This window comes from Rhinolophus sinicus, chromosome 14, assembly GCF_057876585.1.
Source record: "Rhinolophus sinicus isolate RSI-liver-muscle chromosome 14, RSI-T2T, whole genome shotgun sequence".
Classification (NCBI taxonomy): domain Eukaryota; kingdom Metazoa; phylum Chordata; class Mammalia; order Chiroptera; family Rhinolophidae; genus Rhinolophus; species Rhinolophus sinicus.
The window spans coordinates 148493743-148519994 of record NC_142514.1 but is presented as its reverse complement, the minus strand read 5'-3'; the positions used below and the strand labels follow the sequence as shown (position 1 = coordinate 148519994).

Genomic DNA, 26252 nt, shown 5'->3' with positions numbered 1-26252 from the left:
CAAATCTCTGTTCAACCACTTACTAGCTAGATGCCCTTAGATAGTGTCCTTATTTGTAAAATGAGAATAGAAATAGTAGTACCACCCTTAGAGGGTGAGAATTAAATGAGTTTACCTGTTCTTGGCACATAGAGAGTGCTTAGTAATGGTGATACTATATGGCTATATCAAGAGCTATTGCATCCATTTCTCAGAGACCAGCGGTGTATTATGGCTCCAGCCCTGGTTACACAAAGGTTAGCAAGTCAGTCCCTGCCTCCCGGGAGCTCCTGGTCTCTGGGGAGAAATGGGCCAGTGACCAGCCAGACCATGGCAAGTCGGGGTTGCGATGGAAAAGCACACACGATCCTGGGGAACCTAGAGGAGACATGGGTGAGCAGGGAGAGTTCAGGAGAAACTTTGACTCTAGAAGGATGAGGAATTAGCCAAGCCAAGGGGAAGATGGAGGACTGTCCAGACAGAAAGATTAATAGGAAGAAATAGGAGGAGGTCTGACAAATAAAACTCTTGTTTATTCAAAAAAAATATAGGAGAGTGCTCCGTGTTCTAGGCACTCACATATTTTAAAAATCATTAAAAAAAATAGTACCCTCTGTTCTAGGTGCTGGGGAGAGTGCTATGAGTAAGACAAAGTTCTGTTCCATGATAGCTAACATTTACATCCCACTTACCGCGTGCCGCACACTTCCCACACGTATTATCCTTGTTAACTATGAGGTACACTTACAGCTATAAACTACATTTTACATTTGGTCTCATTGCAGCACAGACAGTTCTGGCCAGATGGGTAAGGTCCTAAGGAGCAGAGCTGGGATTCACGCTAGGTAGCCTGGCTGCGGATGTCTGGTCTTACCTACCCACTCTGCTATGCTGCCCTCAAGAAGCCTGCTGACATTCTCCTGACCTATTCCAGGAGCTACAAGTGGGTTTTCTTGGCTGGGGTATGGTGTCAATAACGGCAGACAGATTAAGGCCAGCTTGTGATGAGCGATGAACGCCAGGCTTCGGGGCTGGGATTTCATCCTGTAGGACTGCGTGCTGGCTGGAGGATGGCTTGGAGAGGGCCAGGTGGGACTCAAGAAGACACCCCCATCCCCTCACCTGCTCCCGTCCCTTACGCTGTTGCAAAAACCCAAGGCAGAGAAGACAATGAACTAGGATGCCGCGGGGCCACTGGGATTCAGGAAATTGGACGGCTTCCGGTAGAGTGGATCGCGGAGGCAGAGGAGGCAGGCCTGGGGCATGAGGTCGCCGGCGCCCGGCTGGCCAATGGCTGCGGGCTGAGCGGGGCCCCTCCCGCGGGGCGGGGGCCTGGAGGGCGGGCGGGCGGAGCGCGCTGCGAGCGAGCTCGGGTACCAGCGCTGCCGCATCCCAGCCGTGCTCCCGCACCCGCTGCCAGCCCACCGCTCAGCTCCCGCCCCTGCAGCCGCTCGGCGGCCTCCCGGCTAGGCCTGGCAGGTCCAGTCGGGTGGGTGAGGGGCGGCGGCGGGGATGGGGGATGGCTCTGCTAGGTCTCGCCTGGGTGGATTAGGAGCCGGGCGCTGGACTCAGGTCAGACCCCGAGGTTAGGGTGCTGACCTGCGCTCTGAACACCCCAGAGGGGGCTGTGATGGAGTAGGGGCAGGAATGGGGTCGCGGCACTAGAACTGCGCCCTGACCCGGTCGAGAAGGGGGCAGGGCTCGAACCTGCTGAACCCAGTGGCTGGGATGGGCCGGAGGCTGTTAGCATAAGAAACCCTGGTTCGGTTGCTCCGTGAGGGAGGGGTCATTACTGGGAGAAGGGGCTAAACTCAGCCTGTGCACCAGGATGAGCGTGGGGGTACTGAAGGGATCAGGGCGCAGGAGCGCGGGGCTGGACCCGGAGGGTGCTTCTCTGTCCAGGGGAGCTGCGTCCTGGGGCACTCAGTTTCGTCCCATCTGAGGGTGGGGGCGGAGAAGAAGGGAGTCGGGGGCTGGCGGGGACTTAGAGTGCCCAGGGCGGCGGGGCGGGGCGACGAGGCTGGCGAGGGGGTGGTCGGCGCGCTCTGACCGTGTTCCGGGACGCAGGCAGTGGCAGTGGCAGCGACATTGGGCGCAGAGCGGAGATGCGGCGGTTTGGGAACACCCTGCTGTGCCTGCTGCTGGCGGCGGCGGTCCCCACGGCCCCCGCGCCGGCTCCGACAGCGACGTCGGCTCCCGTCGAGCCCGGCCCAGCTCTCAGCTACCCGCAGGAGGAGGCCACCCTCAACGAGATGTTCCGCGAAGTGGAGGAACTGATGGAGGACACGCAGCACAAATTGCGCAGCGCGGTGGAGGAGGTGGGTGCGCCGGGAGGGCTCTGCGAAGCTCAAGGCTGGGGAGAGCCGGGGCGGGAGAAAACAGTGCTCTGACCGCTGGCTAGGGTCCTCGATTCCGCAAAAGGGCTGGGAAGGGTCGGCAGCAGATTCGGAGTGATCTGGAGGCAGCACGGGGTTATCCCAACTCCCACCTCGTTCTGCGTTGCTGCCAAAAGATTTGGATCTGAGCCTGTCCTCCTAGCGCTTCTGGCTGGATCCACTCACCGGCAGCCAGCCCGGGTCACCACCTGTCTGCAGGCTGCCGACCACCACCAGGCAATTTTCTTCCGGTGTGCAGTTGGCCTTCCTCTGTTGTAAGCGGATGCTTGCAAGGCCCTGATATTCCAGCGCATGGTTTTGCAGAGAGGCTGAGGAAGCCCCAGGCATCTCAAGTTCTAGCTTGTCCGTTGGGCTTTGAGCTTGTGCCATCTCCCCAAGACACAGTTAGGATGCCATGTGGGAAACAAGAAACCTGAGCTTTGCTGGTCTTCTGACTGGAATTCCCCCAATGCCATGTGGGGCAGAGAAGGAAAACCAGAATCCTGAATCTCAGCAGTGTGCATTTGCAGAGGGTGGAAGGTAGTAGGAGGGGTCATGTGAAAGACACCCCACCTCCACCCCTAGAATGCTCCTCCTCTGCCACTCATTAGCAAAGGACATTGGGCAAATCCCTTAACATCTTTTACCTCAGTTTCTTGTGGGAATTAAATGCCACGATGCGTGTGGGCACCTGGCATATAATAGGTGTGCAATATATAGCAACTGGTAGTATCAGATACCAGGTACCTAGGTACAACTTTGCCTGGCTTCTTTCTTTTATCACCTCCCAGGTCCAAACACTGTGAATGGCATCCTCTATGGTGGGCACCCAAGCATCGCCAGGGCTGCCTAGCCAGGAGGTGCAGCTGGCCCAGTTCTCCTACTCAGGTGTGGGGAGCTTTCCCTGATGCCTGGGGTGGGTGGGCATAGTCACTGTTGAGCCTGGCTGCAGCCTGTCTTTACAGAGAAGGAGTCGGTGAGAGACCAGATAGATAGCCAAGATTTTGGGTCTGGTGTCTCCACATCCATTTGGGTAAAGCCTTCAATGCTGGCTCTGGTCTACCAGAAGTTGCTTTCTTCCCCCACCCTTGTGTAGTTTGGAGATATATCCCCTTCCATTCCATAACAGTCAACCTGGAGTTTTCAGTGAAGGGGACACTGAATTGGGAGGTAGTTGCCTGGGCAACTGTACCTGAACATCCACTGTATGGGCCAGATTCCAAAATCAACGGACTTTCTATTTCCTGTGAGAGCACAAGAATCATGACATGGAACAATTAAAGAGGGATGGGACTCAGTGAGGCCCCACTGTCTCTTAACTCTGCACCTTCAAATTATATCGAGGTTTTGATGCTTCTGGTTCCAAGGCAGGTCATCTGCTTTCCTTCTCTGGGTTCCAGGACTTCCCCTCCTGCACACAGATTCCCAGTGAGACTGACAGGGTCATTGCCATATTGTTATGCAGTGTGAACTTGCCCATGCAGCATGATGGTCGGATGGTAGCCCTTAGTGAGGGCGATGAGGGAGCAGCAGGGACGCTTCAGGCTTTTCATTGATCAGAGCAGTTAGGGGCCTCGTGGACCTTAGTGGTAGGGTCCACTCGATGGGAATGTCCAATGTGACTGCCTGGGCCTCAGCCTTCCTCCCTCCAGACATGGCTCTACTTGACTTGTGCATATGGGCTAACTGAAGTTTGTCATCAGGGGAGACATTGGCAACACCACTACCCTACTCAGTGGTTGTTTCCCAAAGAGTGTCCTCACCAGCTGTGGGGCCAGGTTGAGAAAGGCAGAATACCTGTGGCAGGAGAACGGATGTGGGAACCATCGTTCCTTTAACCCATCCCAGCTCTGCCACTTACTAGCTGTGGGATCCAGGCTCTGAAATGGAGGAATGTCTACCCCTTAGGGTAAAGGAGAGCATGAAATGAAAGGATGCAAGTAAAGCAAGTTATCCGGCTGTCTAAAATAAGGTTGAGTAAAATTGGTTTAAGTTGGCCCCCGATGAGGTGGTTGTAAGGATTACAGGAGATTGTTGGTTCTCAATAAATAATGGCTGTCATTATCATCATATTAATAGTACTAGTATGAATAATAACAAAGAACCATCGATGTCCATTATATAATAGATTCTCAATCGATTGTGGCTATTAGTATTGTTTTTTAAAGAGACTGCCAAGAAGGCCTCTTAAATCTCATAAACACAGGACAGTTGCTATTTACTTGTTGTCCCGGGTAAGAACCAAAAAGAACAGGACCAGATGTATTAATTGTTTACATAGTTGCATCATGAATCTGCTTTCAAGTAACTTCCTGACATTTTAAATATTCCAGCTGACTCAAGCTGTTGAGTCTTCTAAGGGGGAAAGATGAAGTTAACTCTACTTGTAGAATGGTTATTGGGGGCAGCAAATCTTCAAATAATATAGTCCAGGCTGTTCCTATTTTCCTGTCTTATTATTCATTATGTTACCGATAAATGTATTTTGAAGACAAAGCCACTCTCCTCCCTTTCTTCCCTCCTCCTCTCCCCCGCATCGCCACATCTGTAACTGGCATATTTTTTAAATGTTCTTATCACCTCCCGTATTCCTAGGAAGGACCCCAATACCAAGCCTGGATTTATCTCTCCAATTTTTCCTACTGTGCCCCTTTAACAGACACACAGATTCAAGCAACCATAAATGCCACTTTTAATAAATTCACATTCCTCCTCTATGAAACAAGTCCTACTGCTTCAGGCTTAAGTTTTTCTTGCTAGTGGCAGTAATAGTTGTGGTTGAAATTTCCATTGTAAACTGTACTTTTAGCTTGCGGTGCCTTTAAGGAACTGTTAGCTCATTCTGTTGAAATAACCACAGGTTAAGAGAGGGAGGTTTTTATAAAAAGACTATCTGCTCAGCCCAAAGCACACTCTAGATTTGATAACTTGTCAATTATTTGAAAGCCAAACCTGAGGATACAGATTCCCATGGGAATTTTAAAAACATTAAAACATTCCTGTCTCCTTCTGGATAATAACCTCTCCAGCAGCTGCCGTCTCCTAATCTTTTCCAGCTCTATTTTTTCTATCACTAAACATGCCAGGCTTTCTTGCTTACAAAAATAAATACATACATACATACATACATACATACATACATACATACATACATACATAAATTGTCCTTTTCTTGCCCAGCCTGTCTTTTATCTTAACTCCATTCCATTTATTCTCCATTTTGTTAAATATTCCAACACCTAATATCTGCTCTTTCCACTTCTACCTAAACATTACTCAGCAAACCAACTTCTAAAACTGCTCTCTCCGTGGCTTGATTGGTCCTTCTAGACTTGTTTGGAGACTTTATCCCCTAGAAGTCCCCTCCCCAGATATAACTTCCTCCCCCCAGACTTGGTTCCAGCCGGTCGCCTGACTGGATTCTCTTCTTCCTTCTCTGGACTCTGTATTATTTCCCAACTAGTGAGAACTTGCTGCAACTCCCCGTTGCCAGGCGCAGAGATTCTTACCTGGGAGCAAGTGGAAGGGAGGGAATACCTCAGAATCATCTGAAAAGCTCGTTGATATCCCGGGTCCCACCCCCAGAAAGTCTAACGTGGCAGGTCTGGTGAGGGATCCACATATATGAAGTTTTGGGCCTACCTGCTGTACCCTCCTGGCTGAGAACCAGGACAGTGCCCTCTACTTTAGAACTGCCCCCTGGATCTCCTGCCGGTCCTTCTGTACTTCACCATCCATCATGTTATCCTGTGACCAGCAGGGGCCCTCTGCTTTTGCCACCACACACACCATTCTCATCCAGGTTGCCGCAGCTTTGCCCCCTTCTATGCTCCTGTCTTTCCAAATCCTACCCATCCTTCAGACCAGCCCAATCAAGCCTCCTCCCCCTCCTGGGAACCTTTCTCCTCTCTTCTTTGAACTCCTGACTGGCTTCTGGAAACCAGCATAGTTATCTTCAAACTTGTTTCTGTGGGGCTCTCCTATCTCCCCAGTAAAAGCAAGGGCGGAATTATGCTAAGGGCAGAATGGAGTTAAGATAAAAGACAGGACAGACAAGACAAGGACAATTTATTTATTTGTTTGTTTTTGTAAGCAAGAAAGCCTGGCATGTTTAGTGATAGAAAAGATTGAGCTGGAAAAGAGTAGGAGACTGCAGATGCTGGAGAGGTTATAATCACATATCGTGTTTCCCCAAAAATAAGACCTAGCCAGACCATCAGCTCTAATATGTCTTTTGGAGCAAAACTTAATATAAGACCCGGTATTATATATTATATTATATTATATTATATTATATTATATTATATTATATTATATTATATTATATTATATTATATTATATTATGTAAGACTGGGTCTTATAGTAAAATAAGACCGGGTGTTATATTAATTTTTGCTCCAAAAGACACATTAGAGCTGATGTTCCAGCTAGGTCTTATTTTCGGGGAAACACAATAATTTGGAGCTAGACTGTCACGAGTTCTAATCCGAGCTTTGCCACTTACTACCAATGTGATGACCTGATACAGATCCCTTCACCTCTCTCATCTCGTTTTATTCATCTGCAAAATGAGGGTAGAACACCTTCCTCATAGGGTTACTCTGAATATTCAAGGAGAGAAGGTAGGTGTCTGGTGCTGTGGCTCAGACATTAACACCCACCTTGCAGGGAGGTTGTGAGATTTATGGCTGTAATATATGCAAAACATTTAGGACGATGTCTTGTCCTAGTTGATACTCAATTAATGGGACCTATCATTATTAGCATTATTTGTAATCACAGAAGAGGAAACAAGAAGGAGTTCTTTTTTCTAAAGGACTCTGATTTGTATCAAGAGAAAATAATTTTGCTCATTTAATTCATTGATTTACTAGATGGAGGCAGAAGAAGCTGCTGGTAAAACGTCAGAAGTGAACCTGGCAAACTTACCTCCCAGCTATCACAATGAAACCAACACGGAAACGATGGTTGGAAATAATACCATCCATGTGCATCGAGAAATTCACAAGGTAAGGGCGGTCGTGGCCAGCATTTCCTCCGCTCTATAGCACCCAGTCCCATTCGAGAAGTAAGGTCTTGTTTACATATTTGATACACAAGCCAAAAATACAAATGAGGAGGGCAAAATACAGATGAAAAACCAGAGGAAGTGAGGGAGCTGTCTAAAGGGAGAAATATGTATCAAAAATCTAACTTGCTCTTTCGTTTAAGCAATAAATTTAACTCTAGGCTTCCTGCCAGCCCAACTGCAAAGGAATGTTCAGGGATTTTTATCATTTGAAAAAAGGAAGCAAACAATGGTCTACAGAGATGCTTTCCTAGTAGTGAACTTGAGGAACTTATCTCGTAGGTTTTTATGTATGTTTCTGTAGAGTGAAATAGCTGTGGAGTCCATGTTGTGATAAGTACAGCTTCACTGTTTCCTTAGAAGGAACTCAAACGTGATACACTTTGTCTTCAGAAGGGAAAGCAAGATTCATTATTCATTACTTCACTGGTTATCCATTCAAAATTCTATAGCGGAGTTTTTCCAACCGACCCCATGTCTAAGTGTCTACGATTAGGCATGAGGAGCAAGCAGGTTCGTTCCAGATCTGACTTGAAGAAGAAAACACTGCAAATTTAGAGGAATGTAGCATTAGCCTGCCTCTAGGCTGAGATGTCTCCAATGTGATTTTGAGAGGACCCTAAGGGCAAACTATGTAAGCTGTGTTCTCTTGAAGAGAGTCTGCTGTGCAGACATTCAGGGTCATTTACAGAGGCTATAGAGTTGACATTCTTTTGTGACTGTCCAGGAGCTTGACCTCGGATCTCATCTCAACTCCTACACTATGTAAGGCCATAATAGTTTTCACAAAAGAGCCCAACTTTTATTCGAGTGCTCAGGTAATGACTTGTTGAAACAATAGCATTCCTGTGCCATAGAGCATATAGGGGTCAATTTTCATGGGCCATTGCCTTGAGTATAAAGTAGCCTTTGTGTGGCGCTTCTCCCACTGCATACTGAGGAGCCCCGCTTCAGAGGGTACCCCGCCCCCAGATAAATGAATGAGTGGCCTGCTGAACAGAATCCTTTAGCGTTGTTCATCTGAAGACTGGAGAATGTTTCCGAAAGTGATTATTTTATTCTTGTCAAAACCAATATTAAGTCATCCCTTGTGACAGTGATGAGCCAACAGATCCGGCTGTTTCTTAAAGGTGCTCCTTGTGGCTGTCAGAACATGTAAGTGTGAATCCTCCCAGTAACTGTGTGGTTTTGAAAAATTGTTTACATTTCATCACCCATCTGACCACATTTTTGAAGTAGGGATATCAGCATCTACATTACAGTATCGTGAGGGTCAAATAACCTAAAGTATATGAGAGTTCATTGTAAACTATAAAGTGCTATCCTACAGCAAGTTGTTATTACTATTGTTAGTATGGTACAGTTGTGTTATCAGCCCGGTGTTGGGGTTCTCAGCTGGGTTCTGTGGAGCCCTGTCCTGTGCAATGCTTCATGAAGGAGAAGCTCTTTCATGAAGAGCCTCATGTTTGGAAAATATCGTGTGTGTTTGTCCTCCTGTAGATACAAAAATGCACATTGCTATTGATATAATAAAGACTGAGAAGTCCTGCAACCAATATGTACAAGACTGTAGAATTTAAAAAAAATATATAACATTGGTTAATCTTGTAAAAATCTGGCACAGAGGGAGAAGACATCGTCTCTGCTGGGGAGAGGAATTATTTGGATAAAAATTTTAAAGTATGTTGACGAAGACATGATCTTTATCTCCTTAGAAATGGAATTTGATCCACTACTGAAAAGTAGGCTAAGAGTTTCCACTTTGTTCTGGCTGCAAGTTCCTGTGATAGTTAGAGCTGCCAGGAACTTTAAAGATCATCCAGAAATGAGAAAATTGTGAATCAGAGAAGAGAAATGACTTGTTCCACATTATGAAGTAAACGGTTGTTGGCAGCTGAGCCAGGGCTCAAAGATCACAGATCTCCTAGCTCCTGGGCCGCAACATTTCTGTTCTTTATCATCAACCCAAACCTTAGACACGGCTTTTAGTACAGAGTCTTGATGGGGCAGGAGTGGCCAGGGTTTCATGTCACGATTCTAAGGCTTAGCTCCAAGATGCCTGCTCCTGGTGACAGAACCAGAGGCAGAGATAGCAGCTAGAGATATTGGGCCAAATCTCCCCTTGTACTTAAGCACTTTCTTGATGAAACAAAACAGTTCACCAGAATCAGGAGTGGGGCAGCTGTAGCTAAAACCTGCTTGCTTCTCATGAAAAATGTTCAATTAGATACCCAGACCTGGAGTTGAAAGAAAGTTGACCTTAAGTTTCAAGTGATGAGCCCGAAGGACGATAAAAATAGCTAACACTGAATATTTGCTAGGTGACAGGCCCTGTGCTGAGTGCTTTACACAGACTGTCTCATGCCTGCACATAGCATCCCTGTGAGGCAGACTCTGTTATATCTATTATCGCTGCTCAGAGGAGAAGCTGTTCATCTGAGGGCTGCTGGTGGAACTCAGAGAGAAAAGGGGGAGTGGGCAGTCTTTCTGCTTTACTGGATACCCCTGCTTCAGAAAATAGAACAAACAAACTTGTGGGATTTGCCCAGAATTCCTTCTATTTCACATTCACTGTACCTGTTCTCTAGATCACCAACAACCAGACTGGACAAACGGTCTTTTCAGAGACAGTGATCACGTCTGTGGGAGAGGAAGACAAAAGGAGCCACGTGAGTTGTCATCTCCCCTGCGCTCACACCCCAAGGCACACACACTTTTGAGCACCCTGCCCAGGGTGACCCTGGCTTCAGACCATGGGCAGGAGGTGACTGACTCTCAGGCACCTCTCCTGCCTCGTTGCTGCCAAGATTCCCTGATTCTTCCATTTCTGACCAGACCGATGCTATGTGGTAACAGGCTCTGCCTCCACGCACTTTGCATCAGAAATAACAGAGGAATTCAATTCAGTTGTTATTTGCATGGCTCCATCTCAGCCTTGAAAGGGGAACAAGGAAGGACCAGGTGCATTGATTGGGGACCCTGGCCGCAGGACCTGGTGCATCTGACTGTGGAATGCCCTAAAGCCTCTGGACTCGCCCATGCCTAGTATAATTTCAGCCCTGGTCAGGCAGTTTGAGAGCAAAAACCTTAAGTGGAACCCAGTGACCTAAGGGGTAAAAGGTACCCTCTCATTCCAGGCTTCATACTCTGTCTTCCTGTGATTGATTGTGCCTGCTTCTCAGTTATCTGTTGCTTAGTCCAGAGGAAGATGGTTTTTATAGAATTAGAAAGTCCTAAAGTTGGAATAGATGTCATTTTATAGAAAGAAGACCTAGACACAGGTCAGGGATGACCCAATCAGGGTCACCGGTCTCCACACTCCCAGACCAGAGGTGACTCAACTGTACTTTATCCTCTCAAAGAGGTAGCTAGCTTTAGAAGCAGATGTCCGACGAGGAGTGGACCAGGTGACTGCCCCGCGTCACGGTAGGCAGTAAAAATGTGCCTCCTCTGTGGGGAATGCAAGGACCAGCCTCCTTGTTCCCAGGTGCCTTATAGAAACTCCTGATTACACGGTTGTCCCCTCTGAGGTGCAAAATGCATCCCTGGCCTTCCAAGGGGATCAAGGAGTTTTCCTCTTCTCTTTTAGCCTTATTTCAGAGAGAGAACCAATGTATCCATAATAGTTAGGGAGGTGATATTGACATGGTTCGTAATCGGTTCTTTTTGCTTGTTGTTGGTACATTGCTTAGACACTTGCTGAAGGCTGAGGGCTCTGTTTGGTCTTTTGTGATGCTGGTCTACCATTCAAGGGCTCCGGGGGTGAGTGGGGGCAAACCGTGTGGTGAAATGGAAAGAGCCCTAACGGCAGAGGCTGGAAGCATGAGTTTGTCACTTCAAAGTGGGTCACCTCCATTTCCCCATGATTCTCAAAATCTCTCCCAACTCTGAAAGTACAGAAGCCTTTGAAACAAAAACCGGATTGACTAAAATCAGGAGGGAAGAGAGGCTAGCTTCTGAAGGTGGGAAGAGAAAGAGGGAAGCAAAACCGAAAACCAGACAAATAGCCATAGGGTACAGTCTTGGTAGCGAGAAGGAAAAGCTTCCGGGTATTCCAGATTTATGTCTCTGTTTGGGGCCCCATGAGGGAAGGAAAGCAGGGCCTGAGCAGAAGCCATGGAATGGGAAGAGCAGAGGAAACAGAACTCGTAGGGCTGTGAATTAGAAAGAAAAGCTGTTGTCCTCAAGTTAAGAAAAATGAAAAAGTGTATGATTGCACGTTGATAGAGGTTTGCTCTGGGGAGCCTCCCAGTGCCCAGAGAGCACAACTGAACCTGCTGGAGGCCCCGCTGCACACATGACCTGCAACATTCACATCCTGTGCTCTGTCCTCTACCCCCAGTGAGGTGATTGTGTCAGGCTTTGAGCCCCAGAGTGGGGGAACTGAGGCTCTGAGAGTGGTGGGCGGGGGAGAGACAAGAGCTCAAAGCTGCCTGCACGTGTGTGCTGCAGCCGGCGAGTTCATGCCAGCTTTCCCGAGTGTGCATGGCCGTGTGTGTGTCCGTGCTTCAGGCTCCGCTGGGAGGCCCAGAACCTCCACACCTGCCCACGCAATCTCACAGGTCCATCACCGTGTGATACAGGATACACATGCGGCATCCTTGTGCAGTGCATGATTTGAACCCCTGTATACATGTTCCTGAGAATACAGGAGGTGGATGAAGAGAGAGATCCAAGAAACCCAGAAGGTAGAGACTCACCAAGTTTTTCTTGATTCCTGCTCAAGCTATTAACTCACTCGGTTTGTCTATGAGAATAAATTCCAATTTGACTGGCTAGAAGGGAGACCGGGGGCATCTGATGCTTGACTTGCCGGTGTTTGGAGAATCCCCCGGGTCTTTAGAGAACAGACTGGAGACCTTTCAAGCCACCTGTGAAAACGATGTCATGTTCAGAAATGATGGTCTGTGTACCAGACCATTGTCAGAGTGGTTTGCCAAGAGTCAGAGAAGCAAGATCTAGTTTCAGATGCCCACAGAATTCTTCCATGCGACTGCTCTTTGGTTCCTGGGTCCCCATGGACCTAACTTAATTGAAGGGTGGCTCAAGGGTCATCTTTACAGAGATGTGGAGCTCCTTTTTCTGAGTCGCAAGCTATAAAGGCTAGATTGCCTTCGAAGGAACGTGAACGGTTGAACATTATCACAACTATCCCATTCTATAGTTTTATAATGGAATGATTTTTACAGTTGGCTCTGAAATGCATGACGTGCTGCAGAAACTTTCTCTTACATGGAAAAGGGAGATTTGCCATTCAAAAGGACAAAATCATATACTGTTCAAACTTTCAAATTACTGTAAACAGGGGCCAGATTTTCAGGATTTAAAATTCCCAGATGAATTCAATTAAAAATAATCACCAAGCACTCCCCCCCTATTTTCCTTTCTTCAAATGCCCGTATGTGTATTAATATGTATGGTAACCCGAGGAGGCCCATGGAAAATTACAGACAGTAACACTATACGCCTGTCTAGAAAACTTAGCACTGTGTGCAAGGTTTTGGTCTGTTTTTACATTCAAATGCGAAAGGGGAAAAGGACATTGCGGCTTGTTATTTCACCTGAGTGCACCGGCGCTGCTGATAGGGTCTGACGTCTTTCTGTGAAGCTTTTGTGCAGAGCCCCCGGCCTGTCTCCCTTCACGGGCCAATGGGTGGCTGACTGATGTGGTGCTACTTTTGTGCAGGGTCAGGTTCAGAGGAAAGTGGTGTGTTGGACGCTAGAGAGCAGACAAGCCATTATGCATCAGTGGGCAGCTTTTATTTATAGCTTTGTGTCCCCAAATATGAAGAATCTGGCCCAATTAGCCAAGACACCATTTTGAAGGGACATGTCCTCTAATTCAAATACAGCTCACGGCTACCTAGCTCAGCACATCCTGCCTTTGTTGTCTTTTCTGTTTTCACAGGAGAATGTGATCTAAAAGAGTAGGTCCATTTGTTTTTCCAGTGGAATGTACCTTGTTTGAACTTATAGGTTCAATTACATTACAACCAACACCCAGATCTTGGTCAAAACTTCTGAGGCCCCGAGTAGACAAATTTTACTCCCCATATCATCCAGATATTAGCAATTGGAGTGACTTCCTTGTCCCAGGAATGACCAGGGCTGACAGCGCCTTTTTGACCTGACCCAGTGGACTGTGGACAGTGACAATGGAATTCTCTACAAGTGTGAACCCAATGCTGTCTCTGTTGTGAGGATGCTTGTCACTTGTGTTGAAGACTGGGAGAAGTGGGAAGGGAAACTGGGGCTGCACCTCTCAGGACTCCTTTGTTGGTTTCCCATTGAACTGAAAGCGTCCTGTCACTGCAAAGCCCAGGGGGACCCAGCCAGCGTGTGGGAGGAGCAAGGGTGTCGGATGACTGCCTTCTCCTGAGGCCGCAGGTTCTTCCTTGCCCCAAGGTGTTCATTCATCACAGAATGAACACAGGTGGGGTACCGGCTTTGTTTGCTCCCTATGCCCTGATTTCTGAGCTGGAGTTGTCCTTATCAACTTAATGGAATTGCAGAGGGCACCATGCTGACATGGCCTTGGGGGTTTATTTTAACAGAAGTGCACTAGGGGAGGGCTTGGGCCTGTTACAGAAACTCAGTCAGTTACCAAAGTCCCTCCCTCCTGCAGAGTCCTACTGGATGGAGGGAGGCGGAAGTGGCCAAGTCCCAGGAAATGCAGCCCTTCCCTGTCTGTCATTCTCTCAGTCTGGAGGCAGAATACGGAAGTCTGAACCAAGTGGGAAGCCAGCCTGGGGTCAAACCCTGCCCTGACCCTGACAAGCTTTATCCTCTATGATTTCTTTCTGTATCAAATGGGGTAGTAATCTCCGGTTCACAAAATGGGGTGAGGATCTAATAACTGCAAGGTTTCTAAAAGCTCTTTGTGTAAGGCTCACTGTATTGAAAAGTAATTAAAACTGGGTTCTAATTGGCTTCTCCCCTGGTTCCCAGCAACCTACTGCCAAAAGAATGAATGCCTGGGAGCTGAGCATATGTTCAAGGGCCCCACAGGCCTTTTTTCCTTGATGGTGTTCAGCCTTGGGCTGAGTTCTCCAGAGCCCTGCTTCCCTCTCTAAGTCAGGCGATGCTCTGTGTTCCTAGCCGCAAGGTTGACTCACCTGCTTGCTGTTCTTATCCTTGTAAGTCAGGGTGTTGGGAATAGAAACAGAGGGAAGGATGGGCCATAATAGACGACAAGAAGAATAGGTGGTGGTCAGGAGCTGACAAGTTCCAGGCTGGGCCTCAGGTTGGCAGATGCCTACTGGTTTCTACAGAAAACATCAGACTTGGGGTTCTAAGAGTAATGCCATAGTCTTGTGTGAATGTACATTTCCACAGTCCGATAACTGGACACTTAGGTACATTTGTGTTTCTAGATTTATATTTTGAGTTGAGTGTGTGATTTCTGGCGCAGTATAAGGCCCTCATGGCTTAATCCAGTAGGGAAAACTTACAGGGAAAATTGAAGCGCTCTGGATCATTCTGAGAAATTATTAACTAATCCTCAAGTAAAGAAAGTTCATGTGGGTGAGCGATTTTTAAGGAGTAGGCATTTCTTTTTGAGCTATAACCTGGCTATATTAAATTGTACTTTTCTTCACCTAATATCCTTCAAGAAGGAATTCTTAAATATACATGATTCTACATCCAAAATCAAAATATTGTGAAGTTAGTGAGTTTCCTATAGGTTGGTATAAAAGGATGTCTTCAATAAAATGTTAAGGGGAAAAAAGCACCTGCAGAGCAACATATATACAAATATACCTTATATATATAGTACATAAAAATATCTCATTTTGAGAGAAAAGGATGCATAAAAAAGCTTGGCAAAATATACACTGAATCATTAATAGTAGGTATCTCTGCAGGAATTGAAATTTGCAGCTACTTTTATCGATTTCTATATTTTTGAATGTTTTAAAGAGAGCTTACAAACAATTTTGCTGCGAACATCTATCTATAGTTTTGAACGACTTTGCAAGTATTTGTATTGTATAAATACTGGAAATTAAGTTGCTAAGTCTAAGGGTGTGCATATCTAAAATTCTGAGAGTTGCTACCAAATTTTCCTCCAGAAAAGTTGTACTAATTTTACTCTTAGCAGCAATTTCTGAGACTGTATGTCACCAGCCCTTCCCTGTAGTGGGTATTCCGGTGGGTGATCATTTACGTTTATGTTTCTTTGATTGTTAGTAAGGTCCAGGGCAATGGCTGTTTGAGAATTGTAAGTTGGTAGCAAACACAGAGTGCTCCACAGATTGATCTCATCCCTTCTTCCCTTTTTCAGGGAGAAAGGTCAGTGTTGTATTCCTGGTGGTTCTCAAGACCAGATTAGGGAGGTGTGAAGTTCCAGTGGGAGCTGAATGTTCCGTGTCCACAGGAGGTAGCAGATGGGCCACCTCACACCAAGGAGTAGGTGATGGTGACACGCAGGCCTCTGCCTCCACCCTTGTAAACACAAAAAAACAGGCACGGTGTTTCCTTCCTTCTTCCCTGACCTCCACAAACACCCCAAACACACGCCTCCTGGTAGGAGAAGCACTTCAGTCCAGTGGCTGAGGGCTCAAGCACAGGCAGACTGAGTTCAAACTGCACTTCTATTGCTTATGAGCTGGGTGAATTTGATTAAATTCCTCAACTGCTCTAAGCCTTAGCTTCCCCATAGGTACATTGGGGCTAATAAAAGCCCCTTCCAGATGGTGTTGTCATGAGGATAAAGCAAAATAATCCTCGTTAAAAAAAACACTGCCCAATGCCTAGAACACGAGAGTAAGCCGTCGGTAAGTGTCAGCCACTTGCTCTTATTATTTGATTCCCCCCAAACCATGGCTATCAAAATTCCTAGTATTAATTATTCAACTCAGTCATTTATTTGCACATTCATTGAGCACTGACTGTTTGGTAGATAAATGTAAAAGATAGTCACTAATGTCAGAGAGCACCCAGGCTAGTAGAGGACCAAAAAAAAATTAAATAGGTCACTACAATGTGGATTCATATTTCCTAAGCAGAGGTTGTACAGGGCGTGGTAGGAGCACTGTATGGGCACCAGCTCAGGTAGCCAGGAAGATTGTCGGGAGGTAATTCTTCATGGTCTCTGGCGTTTCTGCTCATTTTTTAAAAAGAGGCACTAATTGCCCTATTCCAGACTATCTTTTCAAGCATGTTTGTATAGCAAGCAGCCTTGGAGGACAGAGATTGCTCTCCCTCCTTGCCAGAGGGCAGGTGTGCATGCAGTCCATTATAAATGCTGTGAGTTCTGTCGGCTAGACATTCCTTGTCTGTGAGGCACACTCACTGCATGCACAGCATCCACCTGGGCCCCTCCACATTGTTGCATGAGACTAGGGGGGAAGGGGACTGTCACACACATGAAGCTCTTGCTGCTTCTGTGCTGTCAGCAGTAACATCCTTTGTCTGTGATCCAGGAGTCTCATGTCTTCTGCTGGCATCCATGAAGCCGTGGAAGGCTCACTTGTCACCTTGCAAGTAAAGTCTCAGACCCTTCACATTTCTTGGCAGGCTTCCTGGAAGAGGTGGCCCTTGAGCTGTAGTTTAAATGATGTCTAGGAATTCTCAGTTGTGGGGAGGAAAGGTATTCTTTGCAGAAGTCTTCTTTGTTCAAAGTCAAGGAGGCATGCGAAAATAAGAACATGTTTGAGGAACACTACGTAGTTTAGAATACCAGAGTTGGGGAGTAGGGGGTGATGTACTTGAGGGACAGCAGATGAAGCTGGGGAGAGGCAGGAATCAGATCAGGAAGGGCTTTGAGAGCTCAGCTAAGGAGTTAGAAATACATGCTGCGTTAGGAACATATCCTGCATCTGAAATGCTTTAATGTGCCCTATACTGTTTCATAGTGTATTGAGGCTACGCACAGTCCCCAGAGCAGAGTCAGGAAGACGTGGTTTGGATGGCAGAGACATTGGTGGGACAGGGATTTGCTGAATTCTGCTGAAGTTCAAGTCCTTTATGCCCTGCAAAAAGCCTGGCTTCGGGGCTCGGAATCTGGAAACTTTTAGTTAGAAATGGAACACTCTGCTTTTGCTTGGTGCCAATAGGGAGGCCACATAAGTGATAGTGATTGAACTTGAAATCTCATTAGGCTGATGGCTGCAGAACGAGCCAATTTCTGTGGTTTCTCAGTAGCCTGGGGCTGAAGCGCTCCCCTGTGCAGCGCTGTGTCTGTCCACTGCTATCAGGACCTGCGGATCCTTCCAGACCAGCCTGGAAAACATCCACCATGGAGGCCTTTGCGTCCTGCCTGTAAGATACGTGGCCCTGACCTTCCTTGATCTTTGGCATTGTTCTGAAACATGCACAAAGCTCGCCAGTCCATTTTGTGTGGTTTTTAAAATAACATAAAGACCACAATATTCCCTCATTTGGTCACTGTGACTCAGAAAGTGACCAGATTAACCAACCCCTGTCCAAACCTGCCTCTTTCTCATGTTGAGGGTTAATCCTGGGAACAATTCAGACCAACCAGTCAGTGCTGTGATGTGACTGAGTGCTCAATAATAGTGAATGACCTAATGACAATAGTAATAATAGATGATGATGAAGGTAAGAACTGCCATTTATGGGGCCCTTGTTGTGTGCCAGGCACTGTGCTTGGGATCTGACCAGCTTCCTCTCACATAATCCGCATGACAACTATACAAAGCAGATACCCTATTGACCCATTTTGTAGGTGAAATAACTGAGGCTCAGAGAAGTTATACAACAGAGCTAGGTGGCAGAGCCTATACTAAAAGACAAAAACCAAACAAATCATTTACATCTTATCGATTCCAAAACTTCCAAAACCCGTGTTCTTAATGGAACTTTTTAAAAATTGTGGTTCAATATATATAACATAAAATTTACCACCTCAACCATTTTTAAGCATATAGTTCAGTAGTAAGTACATTCACAACCAATCTCTTTTCATTTTGCAGAACTAAAACACTACACCCATTAAATAGTAAATCCCTACTGCCTCTCCCATCTGCCCTTGGCAACCACCTTTCTACTTTCTGTCTCTATGAATTTGACTATCCTAGGTGCCTCATATAAATGCAATCATACAGTATTTGTCTCTTTGTGACTGGCTTCTTTTACTTTGCATAATCTCCGAGGTTGATCCGTGTTGTAGCATGTGTCAGAATTTCCTTCCTTTTTAAGGCTGAACAATATTCCATTGTATGTGTGTATATACCACATTTTGTTTCCATCCGTCCATCGATGGACAATTGGGTTGTTTCCACCTCTTGGCTACTGTGAATAATACTGCTATGAATATGCACATACAACTATCTCTTTGAGTCCCTGATTTCAATTCTTTGGGGTGTATACCTAGAAATGGAATTGCTGGATCATATCATAATTCTATTTTTAATTTTTTGAGAAACTGCCATACTGTTTTCCACAGTGGCTGCACCATTGTACATTCCCACCAGTGGAGCATGAGTTGGGACATTTTTTTACCTCTTAGTTTCCATGACTGTAGGAACTAGGGACTCAAGGTCCCAAACATGAGCTGGAGGGCGGTAGAAAAATCCCCAGGCTGTGCCACCTTTGGTCCAAGCAGGGCCTTCTCAGCCTGTCCCAGCAGTTGCCTGTGCACTAACCAGAGGTTCTCACCGATACCCTAGCCTCCAACCAACGTGCTGAAAACTGCCCTAGGCTGGGGGTACACAGGCTCAAGCTGCATCTTGGAGATTCATCTTTAGGATCCAAAAAAGTCTTTTTTCACCATTAGGAATCTATGCCCCCCTGCCCCCTACTTTATGAGATCCCCCACCATGGTCTCCTAGAGGAATCCCACAGGCTCCAGGAGCACCCCACTTCCCTGTCAGTGCTTTGCAGACCCTAGGGAGCTCAGGTGGAAACTCTGGCCCCAGAAAGAGGGTTTTGTGGTGGTAGCAGTGGGTTTTTAATTCCCACCAGTGGTAGGGACGGCTGCCAGTGGGGAGGGCCAGAAGACAGTGCCAGGAGAGGCCTTCATCCTTCTCCTCTTCTGGGGTCAAAGCCAGAGTCAGTGGAAGGGAACTAGATCAGGATGGGGGTTGAGGATCGAGAGGGATGTGTTTAATACTCTCAGGGAATTTACAGTCATGCCCCAAATCTGGTGAGCTGAGCTGATCTCCTAAATCAGGAAGGAACTTCTACTCTTGGTGCCATCCCCAGCAGACTGTAGGAAAAATGATGGATGGGGATTGAGTCATCTATGTGTTTGCCCAGATCTCATCATTCTGTCTAGACCTGCCGTCAATTTCATTTTTCACCTATACCTCCTGGAAGAGGAAGAATAAACAAGACATCTGAGTAAGTTTTAGGGAGCACAGTGCAGTGGGATTCAGAGTCCAAAATGCCATAGTTTAGGATCCCCGCTCCTTGGGCATCTTCTCTCAGTGCTCTGAGCCCTGGTTCCTGCTCTATGAAAGGACAATGTAGTGACTTCCCCAAAGCAAGTCTTTTAGAGGTAGCAGTGTATGGAAAGTACCTCGCACTTAATCGATGCTCAATAAATATAAATTCTCCTTTCTGACCTAATTTCCTGGACCCTTGAGAGCAGGCAATAGTAATTTACTGAATATGAATGTGATAAATCAGTAAATATGTTCATTTTGTTGTAAAGTTGCTGTAGCTTGAAACACGGTAACTGAGAAAGTTTCTCAGGTGATGGTGGCTATGCTGCTAGACCAACCATGAAAAAGCCGTGTGTGTGAAGACAGGCCTCCTCCCATAGATAAAGTAAAGCAGTATTTCACTGAGTCATAGAATTATAAATGGCAGAATTCACAGGGTCCTTAGAGCGCCTGTAGACCAGGGATGAAAACATGTGGCACTCACAATGCTATCCCCCCACCGCTGTGCCTATGGCAGACATCATTAATCAATTGCAGTTCTTTCTTAATGAGCCCAGGTAGAACCTCAGAACTTGAGACAACACAGCACCTCAAGCAGGCACTGGTAATCAATTGGAAGAGCATTATATTTGAGATCCATTTCTTATCCCTGCTCCACCCCAAACCTCTCATTTTACAGATAAGAAAACAGATGGGGGGGGGCACATAATTTTCCCCAAATCATGCAGCTATTAGTGTTGGGACCTCATGTCCAGTTAATTTCAATACACTTTGGACCTGGAGTTCCCTGTTGAGGAAGCAGAGTCTAGGTGCCACCATTTTTGTGACATTTCATACAATTAGTAACAGGGAAGATGTTCTGCCTAATGCTGAGAAAGATGGTGAAGACCAGTGGGGAGGGGTCTTCTCAGGCCCAGGATGCAAAACCAGAAGTTCATAAAGTGGTGGCCAGGAGAAGTGTCTAGAAGACTGTGAGCCCTGAGATGGCAGGGACTTTGTTGTGTTGGTCTCTGTATCGACACAGGGTAGACACTTAGTAGCTGAATGGACAAATTTATGGACAAATTTATGTATGACCAAGGAGTAAATTGGGAAGTCTAAACAGAAGCAGAAATCTTTGAGGATAAGAGTCAGCAAAGAGCTGTAAGTATGAAGATGAGTTTTATTTGCTTGAAAAATGATTTTCTCTGTGTTTTCCTTGCATTCATTCGTTCATTTACATCACTGAACACCTACCGTTTGTTGGGCTGTATACCAGGTGTTTTCACATGTTTTATTTTCTAAGCCTTATAGTACTGAGAAGCAAATATTTTATAGATGAGGACACTGGCGTTTAGAGAAGTTAAAGTCATGGTAGATGGTTGAATGGCAGAACTGAATTGAATATGAACCCAGATATAAATTTTGGCCTTTGCAATAAAAATATTTATTTCTGATAGAAAAAGTCATGGAAATGTACAGTCATAATTCTGGGTGGTTTTGAAGAGGTTATCATGAGCCTTCAACCATCTGGTTACGTTTCTGTCATTTATATCAAGTCATTAAACACCCTTGGGCCCAAATGCCCAAAATGAAAAACCAATAAACACAGGGATCTTTCCCTCCGAGGGATGGCAGAGTTTTGGGGTCTCTGGAAGAGGACATAAGAAGAGGGTGATTAGGAAACTGGGGAGTCTCTCACCCACTTTCATTTGCTCTCGCCAGTGATCGAGTACGAGACCTCCTGCCACTGAAGAGGGATCTAAATCACTGAAGAGGAGTGTGTTAAGTGGGTAGCATGTGTCCATATCTGAAAAAGTTGGCCACTGGAGCATTTCAGTGATGTGATGTGGAAAATACAGCCACGGGAAATAGCCTGAATTTTCCAGAGCCTCATAATTCAGGGCCTCCCTGAAGAGGAAGCAGGTACAAAAGGCAAAGAGCCCAGTGCCTCATGAGTAGTGGTCAGGATGGAAGACATCCTGGCTGGAAGATGGAGGAAGGCCTGTGCCCCAGGCCGTTGGGTCCTTCGCTGGCTCAAGGTGGGCAGAGGCCAGCAGACTCCATCCTTCTCAAGCCCTGGAAGCAGCAGAACTTAGGCTCAGCCCCACATGTACAAGTTTCCCACCCAGCACACTCTTGCTTTTTTCATGCTTCCGGGATCCTGCTTTTCCCAGTGATGTCTACCGGGCCTTCCTTCCCCAGAGAGAACACACACCCTGTAGCAGAAAGGCCAAATCAAAGGCCCATACTCACACTCAAAGCTTGTCCCCTCCGCCTAAAAGCTTTGCTAGGGTTTGGAGGCTGAGAAAAAGGAAAGAGAACTAATATTCATTGAGCACCTACTATGTGCCAGATAATGTGTGACCATGTCATGTATGCTCTTTTCCTTAATCTTACCACACCCACCTAAAATAGGCCTTACTTGTCTTGCTTTAAAGAAAAGGAAACACAGAGTGACTTGCCAAGGTCATACAGTTAGTACGTGGCAGAGTTGGAATTTGGAAATAAGTCTGACTCCAAAGCCTATTCCTACTGTGTAACACTACCTTACAAAAGGGCCAGGTGGGAAAGTCACTAATAGTCATTGAATGACTGGTACATGCCATGGTATGTGGACACCATACCACTTATTACCCTTAATCTGGCAACCTCATTGGTTGGGTTTTATCATTCCCATTTTACAGATGAGGAAACTGAGGCCCAGTAATGTTAAATGACTTACACAGGCTTGCCCAGTAAGGAGGACTTGGGGAGCTCACCATGGGGGAGTGGGTCCTCTCTATAGCCTGTGGTCTGGGTCTTGGCTTGGGGAGCTGGAGATACCAGGTGGTGTGGGTGGCTTCCTCGGTGCTAGTGCCTCAATGGGCGGTATTGGGATCACCTTGATGATGGGTGGCTCCAGGGTGTCTGGCTATGCCCAGACCACCTTCAGTATACCACTACACACAGCTGAAGCTTTCCATGTTCCCTGCCATCCCACCAAGGTGAAGCAAATAAGACGTGGCTGCTTGTGAGCAAAATGAGGCCAAGTCATGTTTTTCCACGCCTGAAACATATTAAAGCTTTTTCCAGGATCATTAACATAAATGGTTCAACTTGAAAGGTTTAACAATTCCACAAGCCCCTTTTTTAGTCCTCACTGTGTTAGGACTTTGTGGGCAGTGCTGCTGGGGACAGAAAGAATGATTGCTGAGAGCAGGAAAAAGGCCAGGAATGAGGGGTTTGGGAGCTCATTTGAGGCCCAGGGTGAACGCCAGGCTAGTTCCCCAACCCAGCAGCTTGGCAATGGGCTGGGAAAGTGACTTTTTTATGCAAAATGGAAAACAACTTTGTTTGTTTTGCTTTAAATATTCTTCTTTTCACATTTTTTAAAAAGGAATTCTTTGAGATGTATTTTTAAAAGTGCCATAGATTGGATGCACTAAAGCAGTGATTCTTAACCTTGGCTATGCATTCAAGTCACCTTCTTTACCTGGATAGAAATGCACCCTTTTTACTAACTGTTAACTTAAAGCAGCTCTTCCTCCCATCTTCAATATGGGCAACAAACCACAGTATTACGAGCAGTACCTTTGTTATAAGAGCAATCACAGATATTTTCATATTCTTTTACTGTTGTTGCTGATGTCTTTAAATAGCACTTATGTTCCACTACTTAGAATTAAGATCATTGTCAGACTGCCAGTAAATCTTACTATTCAGAGTATGGGTAAAGAAGCCCATAAAACACTGATCTCAAAATATTTTCTAACTCTATTCCAGTGCAATCATTTTTCTTGGTATTCTTGTGTTTTTCTTTATTCATCTAAACGCATTATTCTGAACAGGGGCCTAGGGGCTTCATTTAGCTGCCACGGGAGTCCATGGCACAAAAAGGGTTAAGACTCCTGTTTTAAAAGAAGGCCAGTGGTCAGTGCCCACATGGGGGCCTCTTGATCATTCAGGTGTAGACAGGGCCTCTCAGGCAGACGGAGGTTGTTAAAGGGGATCCGTCCATTGCATTCCCCGGAGTGGAATACCCTGCCCCCCGTTGTATAGGAGACTCGATTCCCAGTTTCCCCGGGGATGTCCGCCTCCATTCAGGTGGTTAGAATCCTAAGGATGGGAAGACGCATTTGTAGCAAACTGACACTTGAGCAAATTCTGATCACCAGCATTGTGGGAGCTCTTGACAGTGCTGGGGCTGGGGCCCTCTCAAATGTGGGAGTGCACAGGTGGTCCCAGATCTGCCGTCTGCCACCTGTGTGGCCGGGTGGGAAGCCTTAGACTCCTGCTGCTCCGGACTCCAGCAGAGGTTGGTCTCCCTCAGGGAGTTCCTGAGGCCTTGGCTGCATCTGGCAACATGAACCTGCCTCTGGAGGTGGTTCCCAACTGCCTTCTCCCTCTGAGGCCTATTTCACCAAGGGCCCAGCTTGAGGACACAGAGGACTCAGTTGGAGGTCTCTGCGTTGTCAGGAGGGATGACATGCCACACCCCTGGAGCCTGTCCCTGCTCAGAGACGACATCACCCACTCTCCTGAGGAGGAAGAGCCCCGCCCCGAGACTCGGGGATGGACGGAGGAAAGAAGATGATCTATCTGGTCCTTATCACCCCAGTTCTCGCCAGGACATACGCGTGCCTGGGGACTGCGTCGCAGAGTACCAGACTCTGAGAAACTAGATCCTGTGCAGGCATCATCTCTAAGTTCTGAGAGTATGTAGGAACATGATACTGCATTGCTTTTTCTTTCTAAGGCAAAGGAAAAGCAGTTGGACGGGTTTGGGATAGGCCAAGTCAGCTCACTGACTCCTATGACTCAGAGTAAACAAGAAACCAACTGAGTAAATATGGGGAAACTCCATCCATCCCCAGTGATGGAGGGAGGGTCCTGAATATATAACCAAATGTGACTAACCAGTAAGAACACTCTCGGAACGACAGAGGTTTTTGTAATTACTGAAAATCATAAACAGACACTTGTACCCTAACCCTGAAACCTACCCTATTCCTACCCTTCATCTCCTGCATTATTTTTTCCCTTGAATGAATGAAGGAATCACCTAGCCAATCATGTGAGCAATACCAGGCGTGATGGGTGCACGTAAATGACATGAATGTGAATCAGTTTAATCCACGTAAGTGCATTGAAGTGAGGTGATTTCATTAGGGCCCATGTAAGGAGATTCCTGAGGGTGGAGATGCAAAGCTATGGCTACCTCCTAAGGCCCTGACTGGACCCCACGTGCCATGGTAACATGCGAGCTTCATCCTGGCCTGTGACCTGAGGCTCAGGCAGTGCTCTCCCTTAGCCAGGGAAGTGTAGAGACTCGGGACACCGCTGCCTTGGCGATGGCTCCGCTGTCATCCAAGGCTGAACGCTATTTGTCTGAGGCAAATGCCAGCGCTGAGGGTTGCTCAGACTGGATGCCAGACTAGATGCAATGGGATGCAGAATGCAGACCGCTCTTTCATCCCCAGGCTAGAAGAGGAGGAAGAGGAAGGTGGAGGAGATTTGCCTGAGTTTGTGGATGTGAGGCCAGAAAGGGTAAAGCAGATACAGCCCTTTGGACCAGTGACAAAAAGCTTGTGAGCAATGAGCAAAGATCTGCCTTCCCATAGGCATCGCTGTGATGGTTTCCTGGAGCAGCCTCCTAGGAGACTAACCAGGGATACCCTAGATCTTTCTGTCCCTCAGAAGACCCATCTTCTCCCCGCCAGGAGGGACAGTCACAATGCCCAAACAATCTCCTCCTGTAGCTCCTTCCAGGCCCCTGACCTGTCATAGTTCAGGCTCGCTCTTGGCTCCTCAAGACATAGCACAACCCTGGGAGGGACTGTGGTCACTCCGCAGATGTAGCCTCTGATGCCCACCATTCATTGCCCAGAACATTTATTTTGAAGGAGAGAAAGCATAAAGACCCTCACCATGGGCCTCTCTTCCAGCACCATGGGGTCGAGGCCGGTATTGGGGGGGGGGGGCTCTTCCTCAGAGACCAACCAGGACCACAGGGGCACCTCCAGCAGGTGACCCCAGAGACTCGACATCAACAAGGATTTATACGTTATAAATTAATTTATAGGAATGCTAGCTCTGCCTGACTCTTGAACAGTGAGCAGAGTTGTGCAGCCAAGGAGAATGGCATCAAGCCTGCTCGGCCTAGACAGCAGCCAAGGTCAAGGAGACTGCCGAGGGGCCGAGGCTAAGAGGGTCAAAGTGGAGCTGAACGAGTTCATGAAATCAGCCACTAAGCTATGAGGTCACCCAGAAGAGGGATGTGGAGTTGGCCTTGCTCTAAATGACCGCTCGAGATGGCTGAGAGAAAAACTACCCCCAACCTGAATCTTGGCTTTCCCAGTGTCAGTCTTAAAATCACCTCTTGGTCCTTTGAGCCCAAATGTATTCCTGTCTTCAGCCACTTTTTACTGGGGAGGATACTGAGGGCTGGGGGCAGAGGGGCACCAAGGAGACAGGTGCCAGCTGCCCAGTGGGGAGAGGAAGGGAGGGCTTCACTGAGG

The 26252-nt window shown here is 46.9% G+C and overlaps 1 protein-coding gene across 5 annotated transcripts in view; it reads left to right on the top strand.

The window, feature by feature from the left end:
• The first annotated feature begins 738 nt into the window (after positions 1–738).
• Positions 739–26252, top strand: part of DKK3 (dickkopf Wnt signaling pathway inhibitor 3) — a 44261-nt gene continuing 18747 nt past the window's right edge. Inside the window, exons 1-4 of one of the 5 annotated variants that reach the window (XM_074335997.2) lie at positions 739–1202; positions 2047–2297; positions 7230–7364; positions 10012–10092. In XM_074335997.2, the coding sequence (XP_074192098.2) occupies positions 1160–1202; positions 2047–2297; positions 7230–7364; positions 10012–10092 (510 nt within the window). In that variant the 5' untranslated portion in view covers positions 739–1159. Of the gene's footprint in view, positions 1203–1328; positions 1552–2046; positions 2298–7229; positions 7365–10011; positions 10093–26252 lie in introns of those variants that run through there. The other 4 variants (XM_019729295.3, XM_074335998.2, XM_019729302.3 and 1 more) reach the window with 4 other exon arrangements.